General features: G+C 44.9%; 1 protein-coding gene across 1 annotated transcript in view; it reads left to right on the top strand.

Moving 5' to 3' along the window:
* The window catches only part of PREP (prolyl endopeptidase), a 136,714-nt gene that overhangs the window by 105,347 nt on the left and 17,503 nt on the right, over positions 1-13,864 (top strand). Inside the window, exons 11-12 of the mRNA XM_022553380.3 lie at positions 11,060-11,196; positions 12,357-12,451. Coding sequence (XP_022409088.1) covers positions 11,060-11,196; positions 12,357-12,451 — 232 coding nt within the window. The remainder of the gene's footprint in view (positions 1-11,059; positions 11,197-12,356; positions 12,452-13,864) is intronic.

Genomic DNA, 13,864 nt, shown 5'->3' with positions numbered 1-13,864 from the left:
CATTGGGTAGGAGTAGATGGGAGTCAAATAAGTGCATTCCTAAGGGCCGATGATTTGTTTCTTTTCAGTCATACTTTATTCAGGCATGTGACGTGGGAACCAGGGTCTGGAGATGTGAAATGGCAGTTTCACTGGAGAAGGTAGTTGGGAAGGATTCACAGATGTTGAAGGCGGAGAGTAGAGTCTCCATTGCTGGTCTCAAACGTGGACTTCATTTTGTAGAAAATGGGGAGGCATTGCATGTTTTCAGTAGGGGAATGACCTAGATTAAAAGGAAGATTTTTTTTGATTGCGGGGAGATTAATCTGGTAACAAGTATCCAAAGATTGGAAGCAAGAGTCCTGTTAGGAGACAAGGCCACCATGTGGATAGGCAGGGCTAGATAAGATGACATGTGAGAGGCATCCAAGATGACTCTGAGCCTCAGGAACTGAGGCTGGGTGGTGTATAGGAATTTGTGGGATCGGAAAGAGAGTGTTTAATATGTAATTCTAACTCATTTATTCAGTCAACAAAAATTCATAAACAAATGTTTACTGAATGCACACAGTGCAGGGCTCATAGCGACCTGAGGTTGGACTCATCATGCTGTTTTCATGAAGAACAAAACAGACACACGTGCATTCCACGTGCAGCCTAAAAGCCCACTGTGGTGAGCCTCATTACAGGGCAATGTATGCATTCTTAGAGAGCACCTCAGAAACAGTGCCTGTTAATAAACAAAAGCTGCTTTCTCTGAACCTCTGCATATAGTAAGTAGGTCCTTCACTTTTATGAAAATGTCTGATTGTGTGTTTGCCTTGACCACAAGGAAATCGGGGCAGTGGAACTGACGGTGGCTTTTATGTTTCACAATCAAGTCATATTTATTCATCATAGCCCCTTATGTCTTTCTACCTTAAAATACATGAATACCTCTAAACTCTAAAAACTCATGAAAGTGCCATGTTCCACTTGTGTCTGTACCACTGGCTTTCTTTCCTCATGTTCAGAACCTTCCACTTTCTATTTCACTTCTTGCTGCACAGTTTGAGACTGGGAATAGGTTTATTATTCCAAAGAACAGATGGCTGAGCCTTTGAGAGCCGGTGCATTTCTGCAGAGACTATGCATATAGCACTTAGCACATCGTTGGTGCTCAAGAAATGTCCCAAAAATTAAAACAGATTTTTTAAATAGACCGACTTCGCTGTCATTGAGGTGCCCCACAGGAGTTTTTTTAAATCTCCAGTGTTACAAAAATGTCCAGCCATCCTTTGGAAAGCAGACTAAAACAATCTGAAATAAACACTTCCCTTTATATTTTCTGCCCAAAGGTGACCCTTAAACTCTCCCCCACTCCTCCAAAGTTAAAAGTCTAGAAAAGAGATAGGGTTACAACCTTCCTTGTATCTGAAACAGGCTAGTATTTTTAACGTAAGCACAGCTCAGAAATGTGCAGCGCCTCCCGAAGTTCTTCGTATACTTGTTTTACGAGCTAATGGGGGCACAGAGGTTGCCTTCTGCCCAGTTCTGTGGGTGATGGAATGTCCTGTTCCCTGTTTGCATTGAGCACGGAATTTCTGAGCAGCTCTGCTCCTCATCACATGTGTCTGCCATCCTTAGCACAGGCCACACAAGGGGCTCTGTCAAGTCTGATGGGAAGGGAAGCTCAGCGCCCTTTATGAACATTCTCCTTTCAACCCGTCAGGCTCTAAAATTAGGCAGGAGTCGCCCTCACCAGACATTCCTCTCTGCAAAGGGCTTGCCCTTTACCGTTTTCCTTCACCTTGCGTGGACGAGCACATCCTGTTACCCGTGATAACGAGAGTCCTGGCATTTGCCTCAGAGAGGACCAAGTCTGAATCAGATTAACTGTGGGGCTGAAGATTGTTTGGGGAACTTAAATGGTCTCACATGTTCAAATGTGTTAGCAAAACTGATTTTATTACTAAATGTATTATTATCTCCAGAAAAGTAATCATTTCAGCAGAGAGAGCTGATCTTTTCATAACTGATGTCATTCTCTCGAAGGACAGTAATGTTCCCTTGGTTTGTTATGTTCACTTGCTCCTCTTTTTCCTTTAAAGGAAGATTTTTTTTTTTTTAGCGGTACACGGGCCTCTCACTGTTGTGGCCTCTCCCGTTGCGGAGCACAGGCTCCGGACGCGCAGTCTCAGTGGCCATGGCTCACGGGCCCAGCCGCTCCGCGGCATGTGGGATCTTCCCGGACCGGGGCACGAACCCGTGTCCCCTGCATCGGCAGGCGGACTCTCAACCACTGCGCCACCAGGGAAGCCCATAAAGGAAGATGTTTTTATTTCATCTGTATGAAGCCAGATTCACATGACAGCTGGACATGCATACAGATCAGCTGGACATGCATACAGATATACATGCATATCCAGAGAAAGACCACTTGATATTTGGTGATGCCTCGGCACAGTCATGCGGACAATAGGGATGGTCATTTCTGACATTTTGGACTTATATAAACCTTTTCTCTCTTTTCCTCAAGAGTTTTAATTTAAAGGATGCAGATCAGGGATCGGTCAGTCATTCGTTAGGATAATGGTTTTAAATGTGCAAAATTAGAAGATGCTTTAAACTGATTACTTATCAAGTTGGGGTTAGTTTTTCTTATGATTCTCTCAAGCATTTTTTGTTTCATTTCTGAAGTGAATGGTGCCTTTTAAGAATACTATTGAAACTGAATTTTTTTAGTAGAATGGCATGGCAGGATATAGTGGGATTTTTATTATTCTTTTAATACTCTGTCCTCGAGGTGGAAACACTGATGACTGTTTAGAGAAGGATCGTCTTTCTAAGCAGACCCATTCTGCTTTAAGAAATAACGATAAGTAATAACTCCTGTATCCGGAATATGGCTTTTGACATGCTTGAATGAGTCTCCTTTTCAAGAGGGTAACGAAAACAAAAAAGCGAAGAAAGCGTAGTATCTTGGCCAGAATACTTGTCCCCTGGATGCCCTAGAGGCCAGTGATCATTGTCTTGGGGTGGGGGTGGGGAGAATATATTAACTCTATGTCAAAGTTTCTAACGTTTGCAAAATTTTGCATAATTACACCCAGTAAAGATGCTTACAAGGAAGTAATAGCTTGAAGTGAATTACTTTCTAATAGGGTAGAAAAAACTCTGGACCAGGGGCTTGGTGTTAATTTTATGTAAGCTAGCAGTGTTACCTGGCAGTTACCTTTATGGATCTTGGGTTTCTCGTTTCTAAAATAAGAGAGGGTGACCAGCTAGGTGAGGTCCCAGAGTGACATTCTCTCCTTGTATCTGTCCCAGAGTGACATTCTCTCCTTGTATCTTTATTTTTATTTTTTGTGCATTGGGTCTTCATTGCTGCACACGGGCTTTCTCTAGTTGCAGCGAGCGGGGGCTATTCTGTTGCGGTTCGCAGGCTTCTCATTGCAGTGGCTTGTCTTCTTGCAGAGCATGGTCTCTAGGTGCGTGGGCTTCAGTATTTGTGGCATGTGGGCTCTGTAGTCGTGGCTTGCAGGCTCTAGAGCACATGCTCAGTAGTTGTGGCACACGGGCTTAGTTGCTCCACGGCATGTGGGTTCTTCCCAGACCAGGACTCGAACCCATGTCCCCTGCATTGGCAGGCAGATTCTTAACCACTGGGCCACCAGGGAAATCCCTGAAACATTTTAAATACCCAGAATTTGGGATGATCATCTTGATTCCCCAGGGCTGAGGAAGAGCTGACACCAGCTTTCTTTCCCAGGTGGAACAGTCACACAACTACTTGAAAATACCCATCTCTGTCCTCTATGGAGATACAGCGTGGGCTTCCCAGAGGGTGTGCTTCCTGATCGCCTTGTTGTGCTGAATGTGGACTAACATTGTTATGCTGCTGTGAGAGTCTACAAAATGAAGTACCTAAGTTTTAAAGGGGAGGAACACGGAATTAAGGCAGGAAACATTCTAAAGTCAGTGTTTGATCAATCTGGTTGGCTTACTAATGTCTAGAACTAACTGAGGCTTTGAATCGCCGTCGTGATGTTTATTTTTCATCTGTGGTGTCCCTGATGAAGGTTGCATATCAAAACACGATAAAATAGTCCCTCTCATGTGGTCTCACGGGTGCTTCCAAAGACGCGCTGTCTTAAATTCTTCGGTGGTGCTTGTGTCGGTGAAGGTGGACGGGCGTGCCGGGGGAAAGACCTGGTGCTGACACTGGTGTCACAGGCTCCTGGTTGGACTGGACCTATCGCACGGACCGTTTGCTCTGCTGCTGACAGGAATGGGGTAGACGGGGCCCGTCAGCCTCACATGATGAGCTGTTGGACCTAGATGACGGACAGACTTTTTCTGTTACTCAAGTGGGTGCCTGCTGGATCCCGTGGGAGCACTTTGTTGTCCTGTCCGTTAAGGGTCCCAATAAAGGCTTTGGCATCCCATCAAAGGTCTGTGCCCACAGTGGACACTCAAAATGAACGGATGTGTATTGTCAGCTCGCTCTCAATTGGTCACAATTACGAGGGCGAAAAGTCTTTTTGCTTTTTAGCTTGAACCTGGGTGGCGGTGTAGCAATAAACTATTGAAAACAGCCCATGGGTTCAAGCTTCAGCAGTCACCTCCTCATCAAGCAGTAACGGCTTCTGTATCATATAAATAGATAAAATATATTATGGTTGTTGTGTGTTACTAATAATAGTTTGAGGCGCCACTGCTCCTACCACCGCTTCACTTTAGCCAGTGAGAGGAGTCAGGGAGACCAGGTGGGTTTGAGGCTAGTGTGGCAGAGAGTCCTGAGCAGGGTCACCAGCACACATGCGTGAGGAGAGGCCTGAGAATTGAAGTGGCCGAGTGATGCCTGGGCGTGGGGTCCTTGGCACAAGATGTGATTCTGAGAGTTGGCAGTTGGGTGGCTGAGGAGAGAGTGAAGTAAGGGAGCCTGTACAAGGTACACCTAGAGCACGTTGGCTTGCAGATGTAGACGGGCCACCCACCGTGTGACATCACAGCCCTCAGAGTGGAGCAACCTGAGGGCCTTTCTAACCAGCCCCTCAACAGGGACCTGCAAATGTGGGCGTGAAGGTCCTTAGCAAGGAGTAGTTTATTGGAACTCTCTGAGATGGCAAATGGGGCATTTGCAGAGAGAAAAGAGAAGACCAAGTATAGAAAACTGCAAAACAGTAGCATTTGGCAGCAGGAAGAAGAGCTAGTAATGGGATCAGTTAGGAAGGTTGAAAGAGAATTAGAGAAATACTGCACCCAGGAAGCCAAAGAAGCAGCTGCGAGATAGGGATCGAAACAGATGAGGCCTGGGAAGAAACCAATTCAAAAATGGCATTTCTGAAAAATGGGAAAAAGAATGATTCTTTAGTAAATGGTGTATAATAGTTGGCTATTTGGGGAAAAGTAGTTAGATACCAGATCATATGTAAAAAGAAACTTCATTTGGATAACCATAAATGTAAAAATTCAAAAGGAAAATATAGACAAATATTTTTACAACTTGGGGTGAGGGAGTCCTATCTGTATATGTGCTATGTAAATATATTCAAGATACCACAAAGAAAGTTTAAAAACAGGCTGGGAGGAAATACAAACAAAATATATGACAGAAAGAAAGGTAAATGTCCTTAATGTAAGAAGAGTTTCTGTTAACTAATCAGAAAGGTAAAACACACTGAAAGCGTGGGCACACTTTGTTTTCTGAGGAAGAGATACAAAATGACCAATTAACAGATGAAAATCTTTGCTAATTTAAAAACTGAGTCTTAAAACTGGTGAGATGGTAATGTTTGCCTATTACACTAGCAGAAATTAAAATCCATCTTAATGCCCACTGCTAATAAGAAATTGACACTTGGGTAATATTGTCATTAGGAGCTTAAGTTGATACACCATTCTTAGAGAATTATTTGTCAGAATCTACTGAGTGTTTTTATTGGAGTGGAGTTGATTTACAATGTTACTTTCTGCTGTGTAGCACAGTCAATCAGTTATACACATAACCACCCTTTTTTAGATTTTCCCATATGTCATTACATAGTATTGAGTAGTTCCCTGTGCTAGACAGTAGGTCCTTATTCATTATCTATTTTATATATCGTAGTGTGCATACGTCATTCCCAATCTCCCCATTGATCCCTCCTCCCTGTTTCCCCCCGTAACCATAAGATTGTTTTCTACATCTGTAACTCTATTTTTATTTATAAATAAGTTCATTTGTACCATTTCTTTAGATTTCACATACAAGCCATAGTATATTTGTCCTTCTCTCTCTGCTTTCACTCAGTGTGACAATCTCTTGGTCCATCCGTGTTGCTGCAGATGGCATTATTTCATTCGTTTTTATGGCTGAGTAATATTTCATTGTATATATGTGGCACATCTTCTTTATCCATTCCTCTGTCGATGGGCACTTAAGTTGCTTCCATGTCCTAGCTATTGTAAATAGTGTTGCAGTGAACTTTGGGGTGCACGTATCTTTTCGAATTATGGTTTTCTCCAGATAATATGCCCAGGAGTGCGATTACTGGGTCATATGGTAGCTCTGTTTTTAGTTTTTTAAGGAACCTCCATACTGTTCTCCATGATGGTTGTACCAATTTACATTCCTACCAATGAGGTGGATACCTCATTGTAGTTCTGATTTGCAGTTCTCTAATAATTAGTGATGTTGAGCATCTTTTCATGTGCTTTTTGGCCATCTGTACAGTACGGACCATCCACGTGGGTCTTACTCTGTCTTGCCTGCCACAGACTGCTTCCTGCACTCCTCCGAATCCCAGAAGCTCCCTCTCTGTCCCAGCTGATCCCCCTGCCACCGGTGAGGGGGCTTCCCTGAGTGCAGGAACCTTTCCTCTCCTATAGCTGCCCCCCGCCAGGGGTGCAGGTCACATCCCGTTTCCTCTTTTTTCTCTTTCTTTCATCCTACCCAGTTGTGTGGGGATTTTTCTTGTCCTTTTAGGTGTCTGAGGTCCTCTGCTAGTGTTCAGCAGGTGCTCTGTGAGAATCGTTTCATTTGTAGATGTGTTCTTGATGTACTTGTGGGGAGAGGTGAACTCCACATCCTCCTATTTGCCATCTTGGCTCTAACGCCTCTGTTGAATTTTTAAATGCACATACACTTTGATTTAGCAATCTCATGTCTAAGAACATACCCTATAGAAATCATGGCATGAGTATATAAGATTTGTGTAAAAGGGATTTATTCCATCAATCATTGTTGATAACAGAAAAAGAGTAGTCTGAATAGCCTTTGGTGAGCAAATAGTTAAATAAGTTTGTGTACTTTCAGGCTTCCTTGGTGGCGCAGTGGTTGAGAGTCCGCCTGCCGATGCAGGGGACATGGGTTCGTGCCCCGGTCCAGAAGGATCCCACGTGCCGCGGAGCGGCTGGGCCCGTGAGCCATGGCCGCTGGGCCTGCGCATCCGGAGCCTGTGCTCCACGGCGGGAGAGGCCACAACAGTGAGAGGCCGGCGTACCGCAAAAAAGAAAAAAAAAAAAAAAAAGTTTGTGTACTTTCATACGATGAAGTACGAGGCAGCCACTTTGTTAAATGAGGTAAATCTGGGTATCTTTACCTGGAAGGAATTCCACATTAGGTAGCTGAGTGGGGAGAAGCCGACTAAGTTTTATCCCAATACTGGCCTGATTCTGTGTATTGCCTTTTAATAATAACCTGTGTATGTGAATACGTGTAAACAGATGTGTCTCTATAAGCATGCGGAAAAGTTTGGAAGGATCTATACCACCAGGGTAGAGGTAGGGATGGAGGGGCAAAGACAAGAAAATTCATCACTGCCCTTTGAAAGGGCAGTGGTGAGGATAGGACTGAACGAGGCAGGCAAGTGTGAGCTGTGGGTGTAGGTTACTGTCGATATGTTTGATCGGGAAGGAAGCAGGAGGTGGAAATTTAGTTTGAGGGACAGGCATGGCGGTACAAGAGATTGGGGGCGTTGTTGTTGTTGTTATGTAGGATAGGAGAAATTTGAGTCTGTTTGTACGCCAAGGAAAGGGAGACAATACAAAAAGAAAACGTTGTGGTAATCAGAAGAGTGTGGTAGTAGTGGACTTAGTAAGCAATGAATGCTCCTTCTTTCTCTGGGGTTCAGAGGGTTGAGTGAAGTTGGCAGAAGGTTTTTCCAGAACTCCAAGCAGGTGGCCCCCATGCAGATAGGAAAGGCCAGATACAAAAAGTAGGGGATGCAAATGGGTGGTGTTGGGAATGGAAGAAAATAGAAAACAATGGAAACAGCTAGGAGATGTGCTAAATCTGAAGGTTTGGTCATCCACCTCATACTTGTGGGATCAGAATTTCTGGGAATGAAGCCTAGGAAACTGCATCGTTAACATGTTTATCACAGATGCTTAGGCCCAACCCATAAGGTTCAAGAACCACTAGTGTAGATTATGAAGTGGAGCTTTTTGGTTTGGCCACGTTTGGGAAGCAAGTGGAAACAAGGAGTGTGCTGACTTTTCTTCCTTACCAGGCAAATCTAGAAAGAAACTTACTTACCCACAAAGCCTCTCAAAGAAAAGTCTTGAAGAAGTGGCTTCAAGAGGAAATCAAGTTTCAGTAAAGTCAAAGGAATGGAAAGAGCATAATGGGAACTAGCTGGGCTATTTTTAATGTCTGTTTCCAAACTGTCCACATGGATTCCTTCCATAGGTATCAAAAGACCCAGGAGCCAGTCTGCCCGTCTGTTGCGGGCAGGTTAAGGTTTATTGCCATCAGTTGCCACTCGATCAGTGGAAGTGGCGTAAACATTGCTCTGTGCGTATATATGGAGATTTGATAAAGTCTTTATATATGTTAAGTGTGTATGTTTATTTCAAGTCTGCAATAGCCTTCTTTTAAGGAGTTGTCCTGAAGATGATTCTATTGTAGTCACGCTCACAGTGCCCTTTCACTTCTGGACAGCGTTCACGGTGGTGTTATTTTAACACCTCAACTATACCAACTTAAAACTTGGGTGTATTTTTGCAGCTATGGGCATAAGGGGGCCTTTGTGCTTTTGACTGTATTCCACAAGGATACCTCTCTGTCCTGGAGCCAGATGGGAGCATTGCAGACCAAGGTGCAGGCACTGGAAATCCTACAGGTGGTGGTAGCAAGCAAAGCAGTGCCAGAGGAGGAAGCCACGTTGCCCCGAAGCAAGAAGACAGAGCACTTTGCAAACAGGAGGCTCTGAGGGTCAGCTTAGTAGGGACAGAAGTGCACCAGTCCAGCTGACCGGGTGAAGAGTAGGACGCAGAAGGGGAGTTGCCTGAGGAGGGCTCAGCCAGGCTGGAGAGGGATTAGGTGCCGGGGCTGGGATTTGAGGATAGGTGGGAAGTCGGGAGGTAGCGGGGGCGGGGGGGGGGGGACGACGACGCTATTTTTTAAGCAGATGATTCAGTTAGGGCAGAATCGTGTGAGACAGTTTGCTCCCCTGCCCAGCCGCCCCCACAGTCTCCTCTGTGGTTAGAACGCGCCTACCTGAGGGCCTGGGTTTTAGCTCATTAGCCCCAGCCGTCGCCTGTACCCCTTACTCTGCATTTGCTTGTACCGCCCGCACAGTAAACTCTCTATTAGTGGCTCCTAACCGGCACTAAATAACTCTAACTAAAACCCTGTCTCCTCTGATAACTTTGAACTCTGCCATGTATTCTCATAATTCCTAAACAGTCAACTTTACATATATCTCAGTGTTTCTCTCCAGAGTCAGAAGCCAATGCTTGTTATACTGTTCCTTGGTAGGTTTCAAAAAACGACCAGACTCGCAGGCATTAATGATGGCCATGTAGTGCCTTTCTCCAAATCTGCCTCGCCTCCCCCCCTCTCCCCTGCCCGCCCCCCACTGTTTATTCCCAAGGACTTTGTGGACACTTTCCACGATAGAACTGCTACCTTAAAAAGCTTTGGATAGAATATGGCTCCGAGTCACACTACCTGTAGAGGTTTATGTCCCTGGCTGTGACGTGTGAGGTCAGCAAGACATTTCTAAGCTGGGGCACTTTCCAGGTGTCATTTGGGATAAAGATACCACATTTGACCAGAGAAAGCTATTTACAGATTGTCTGTCTGGAAGAAGCCATTATCAGGTTTGGGTGACTTGGTGCTTATTCTGTGGCTTACCGTTTGAATAACATTTCATGTTCTCTTTCTAATCCTTTTTCTCTTATTCCTTTTATCCAAAAAGTACTGAATCTAGAAATGTGAACTGAACTTACCAGATTCAGGAAGGTTTGATGAGCCTTAATTATCAATCCTGGAGAAAATGTCTTTGTTTAATCAGAAACAATAGGATTTCTATGTTGCTCCTTATCTACTCTCTAAAGCTAACATACGTTTTGCTGTTGCTAACATTTAATTAATAGTTGAACCTAGGAAAATGAAGAGGGGTTGAGTGTCTTAACATTTAGAGAGGAAGTTGAATATGAAATGTCTTTCCTAGAAAAACAGTCTTCCTAGATTGGATTGTTTGGCAGAAGAGCCAAATCTGAGTTTCCGCTGCTGGGAGGGGTGCTCGGGAGCAGAGAGCTGAATGCCTGTTCTCTTATATGGGCCTCGTGGAGACCCTAAGAGGTGGGCACGGTGGCCACATTTTAGGGATAAAGAACTAAAGCTGAGGGGCTTCCCCTGGTGGCGCAGTGGTTGAGAGTCCGCCTGCCGATGCAGGGGACACGGGTTCGTGCCCCGGTCCGGGAAGATACCACATGCCGCGGAGCGGCTGGGCCCGTGAGCCATGGCCGCTGGGCCTGCACGTCCGGAGCCTGTGCTCCCCAACGGGAGAGGCCACAGCAGTGAGAGGCCCGTGTACCGCAAAAAAAAAAAACAACTAAAGCTGAGTGAGGACAGACTTGCCAGGGGTCACCTAGCTTCTGAGAGTGGAAGAAGTATTCAAAGTCAAGTCTCCCTGTATTCACTACTCCACACTGTCTCCATAAAAACTGAAATATGCTTCACCATCAACTAGCCCCTTAGTGGTGCTGGGTTTTCACTGTGCTGCTCAACAGCTTGAAGCATTTACTACCTGACCGTTCCCCATGTAGAAGCATGCAAGTGTTTACTCAGGAATGCTACATCTAGCTGTTCTGCTTTCTTTTGTTCTAGATTTTCTACCCTAGCAAGGATGGTACAAAGATTCCAATGTTCATCGTGCATAAAAAGGGCATAAAACTGGATGCCTCTCATCCCGCTTTCCTATACGGCTACGGCGGCTTCAACATATCTATCACACCCAACTACAGGTAAGCGTGGCACCTCGGAACTTCAGCGTGCATCTGATCTTCTCCGGACAGTGAGGAGAAACCAGAGACTGGTCTACTGCCTCTGCACCGGAGCCCCATCCCCTTGGTCCCCACGGGGGAACCTGGATCAAAACAACACTGATTCCTGAGCAGATCTTACCTTTGTTCATTTGTGCAACGAGTATTCGTTAAGCCTTGCTCTGTGTTGAGAAGTGAGACGAGTAAGGAAGTGTCCTTACACCATTTTCTTCCCTGAACCAGAGGATATGCTGGTAGTTTCAGTAGAGACCATCCGAGGTATAGGAAAAATGTTGACGAGAGGACCACATGGGTGTATGGTCTGATTACCTACCTCAAACTCTCCTTTCCTCTGACCTTCAACATCCAGGAAATTAGCAGCCAGACCATCTTGAGCCTCAGGTTGCAGAAGCCCACAGCTTCCCCAGTTACTAAAAGGAAGAGTGAATAAATTTCAGACATAGTTCTCAAAGCAAAATTAATTTTAGTTAACAGCAAACAGAAAAATAACCTCACTCAGTACTGTTAGGGTCAGAGTGGAACGAGAAGGAAGAAACATAAAATCCAAACTCTCTAAAGAAGCTTTGTGCTATAGTTTCTTCTGTTTATTTCTAGAAAACATTCTCTAGCCCTGGGCACTCCGTTCTTATTTTCTGGTCCGTGTGCCTGATCTCCTCTGCCTCTCTCACACGTAGTTTTGACGTCTAAATTTCTGTAAAATCTGTTTAAAATTCATATTTCAGAAGGAACTTTCTTTTTTCCAACTTGAACAATTTGGAGAGAGATACTGGGAGAGATGGTAGCAGGGGCTTTTACCGGGTGTGTAACAAGCACAGCACCATTCATACCAGGGCTGTGTCACGTGGGTGGCAGTATTTTGGTTGCCAAGACAGTTGTTTAAAATGAGGTATACTGAATGCTCCTGAAAATGTATGAGCTTTGCAGTTAATCACTAGTCAGAAGTTATAACATTTCACTTAAACCGAGCAATGTAAAAGTACTGGGCTTCCATGTAGATGACAGCACGTGCGGAGCATCTTCAGGGCTATGTGGGCGGGTGCAGGTGCAGGTGTGGTGGAGGAGGACAGCAGCCCTCACTGGGCACAGGTAGTGGCAGGTTAACTGTTTTTACCATTTCTCAGTGTGTCCAGGCTCATCTTTGTGAGACACATGGGTGGTGTCCTTGCAGTGGCCAACATCAGAGGAGGTGGGGAGTACGGAGAGACGTGGCATAAAGGTGAAGTATTTTCTCTGCAGAAACGCAAATATGGCATAGCCCAAGCCGAGGGGATTAGGGGCAGAAAAGGATGCTTCCAAACACATTGCAGACACCATTCCCCCTTTCAATTTAAACAGCTCAGTCTTTTCAGTTTATTTTCCTTTGCAGTCTATTTTAATGAAGGACACCTTTTTCAGAAGCATCTCCTACATACCATAATCAGTTTGTTTTTTTGTTTTGTTTTTTTAGCAATGTATAGGGTACATTTTTATCTATCACTGTCAGAAGTGAGTCTGGGGGATACTTTTGGTATTTATTGTGTCTCCTCCTGTTAGCCTGGCTTTTACTGTTTAGCATTATTGGCTATCTCAAAACAGACTGCAAAAACAGGCCATTTTCTCTTAAAAGAAAAGAGCACTCTAAAACAGAGCTTTCCTAGTCCCAGTTCGGGCATCTTTTGCTTGTTTTCTCTGATCTTCCCAACGTTGCTAAGAAATAGCATCCTCCTAGTGTTGCTGCTGGGACTCTAATAAAACCTGCACGTGCTAGATAAACACAAGAACACAGTCATTTTTCTTTTCTGGTTTTAACGGTTCAGTCCCTGTTCTCTGGCCTCCTGAAGCATGTATTCTAGTTGATTGAGGAAACTGCTCCTATATTCAACTTTATTCCCCAGATTATCATTCTTTAAAAAAAAAATTACGGCAATCTTTATTTTTAAAGCCCCATCTCTTCCTTTTCTCTCTATACGGAGCACACCCCGTCTCCCAGGCGTTTGTGTATCTGGAATGCATAACCAATAACTTGAAGAAGATATTCTTCCCTTACCTTATTCCTGTGTTTGTGGGAGGAGGGTGTGGGAAGCCCCTTCACTCCCACCGGCTCCCTGCTTCTCCCCTCTCAACATCAGGCGTCCTGTGTAAGACAGTCTGCAGGCACGAGGGCAGCCCCCAGGGCTCAGGCTTGGCCAGCAGCACATGGCGAGGAGGCTCTTCTCCCGCAGCAGGAGCATCCGAGACCACCCTTTGGATCCGTACACCCACTTGTTCTTCTCTACCTCCTAAGGCCAAGGCTCTGGTTTTCTGCATCGATCAGATCAGCAAAGATGAGGGTAGATCTGTAAAGAGCTTTTTTCATAAGTACCTGTTAGATGTCGGGAGGCAGGAAAGGCCCAAGCCTAAATCCTCGGTCTTCAGCATGGACCCCAAGGACTGATGTCAGACAGCAAACTATTTGAGCATCTTAGCAAGAGTGAGTGTCCCTAATGAACACATGGGCCCCCAGCCTGCCAGCCGTCGTTGGGCCAGCTGCTGCCAGGTGTCATCCTTGAAGGCTTTATTGATTGTCACTGTATTTGAAACAGCATAGAATTCATTGTATAATTTTGACTTGGACCTGATATTAGAGTTTAATTACACTAAAATCATAGTG

The sequence above is a fragment of the Delphinapterus leucas genome, chromosome 12 (genome assembly GCF_059928025.1).
Source record: "Delphinapterus leucas isolate spDelLeu-1000000601 "Yukka" chromosome 12, BTC_Dleu_Yukka2, whole genome shotgun sequence".
Taxonomy (NCBI): domain Eukaryota; kingdom Metazoa; phylum Chordata; class Mammalia; order Artiodactyla; family Monodontidae; genus Delphinapterus; species Delphinapterus leucas.
The sequence above is the reverse complement of the archived record's forward strand: the minus strand, read 5'-3'. Positions and strand labels throughout refer to the sequence as shown.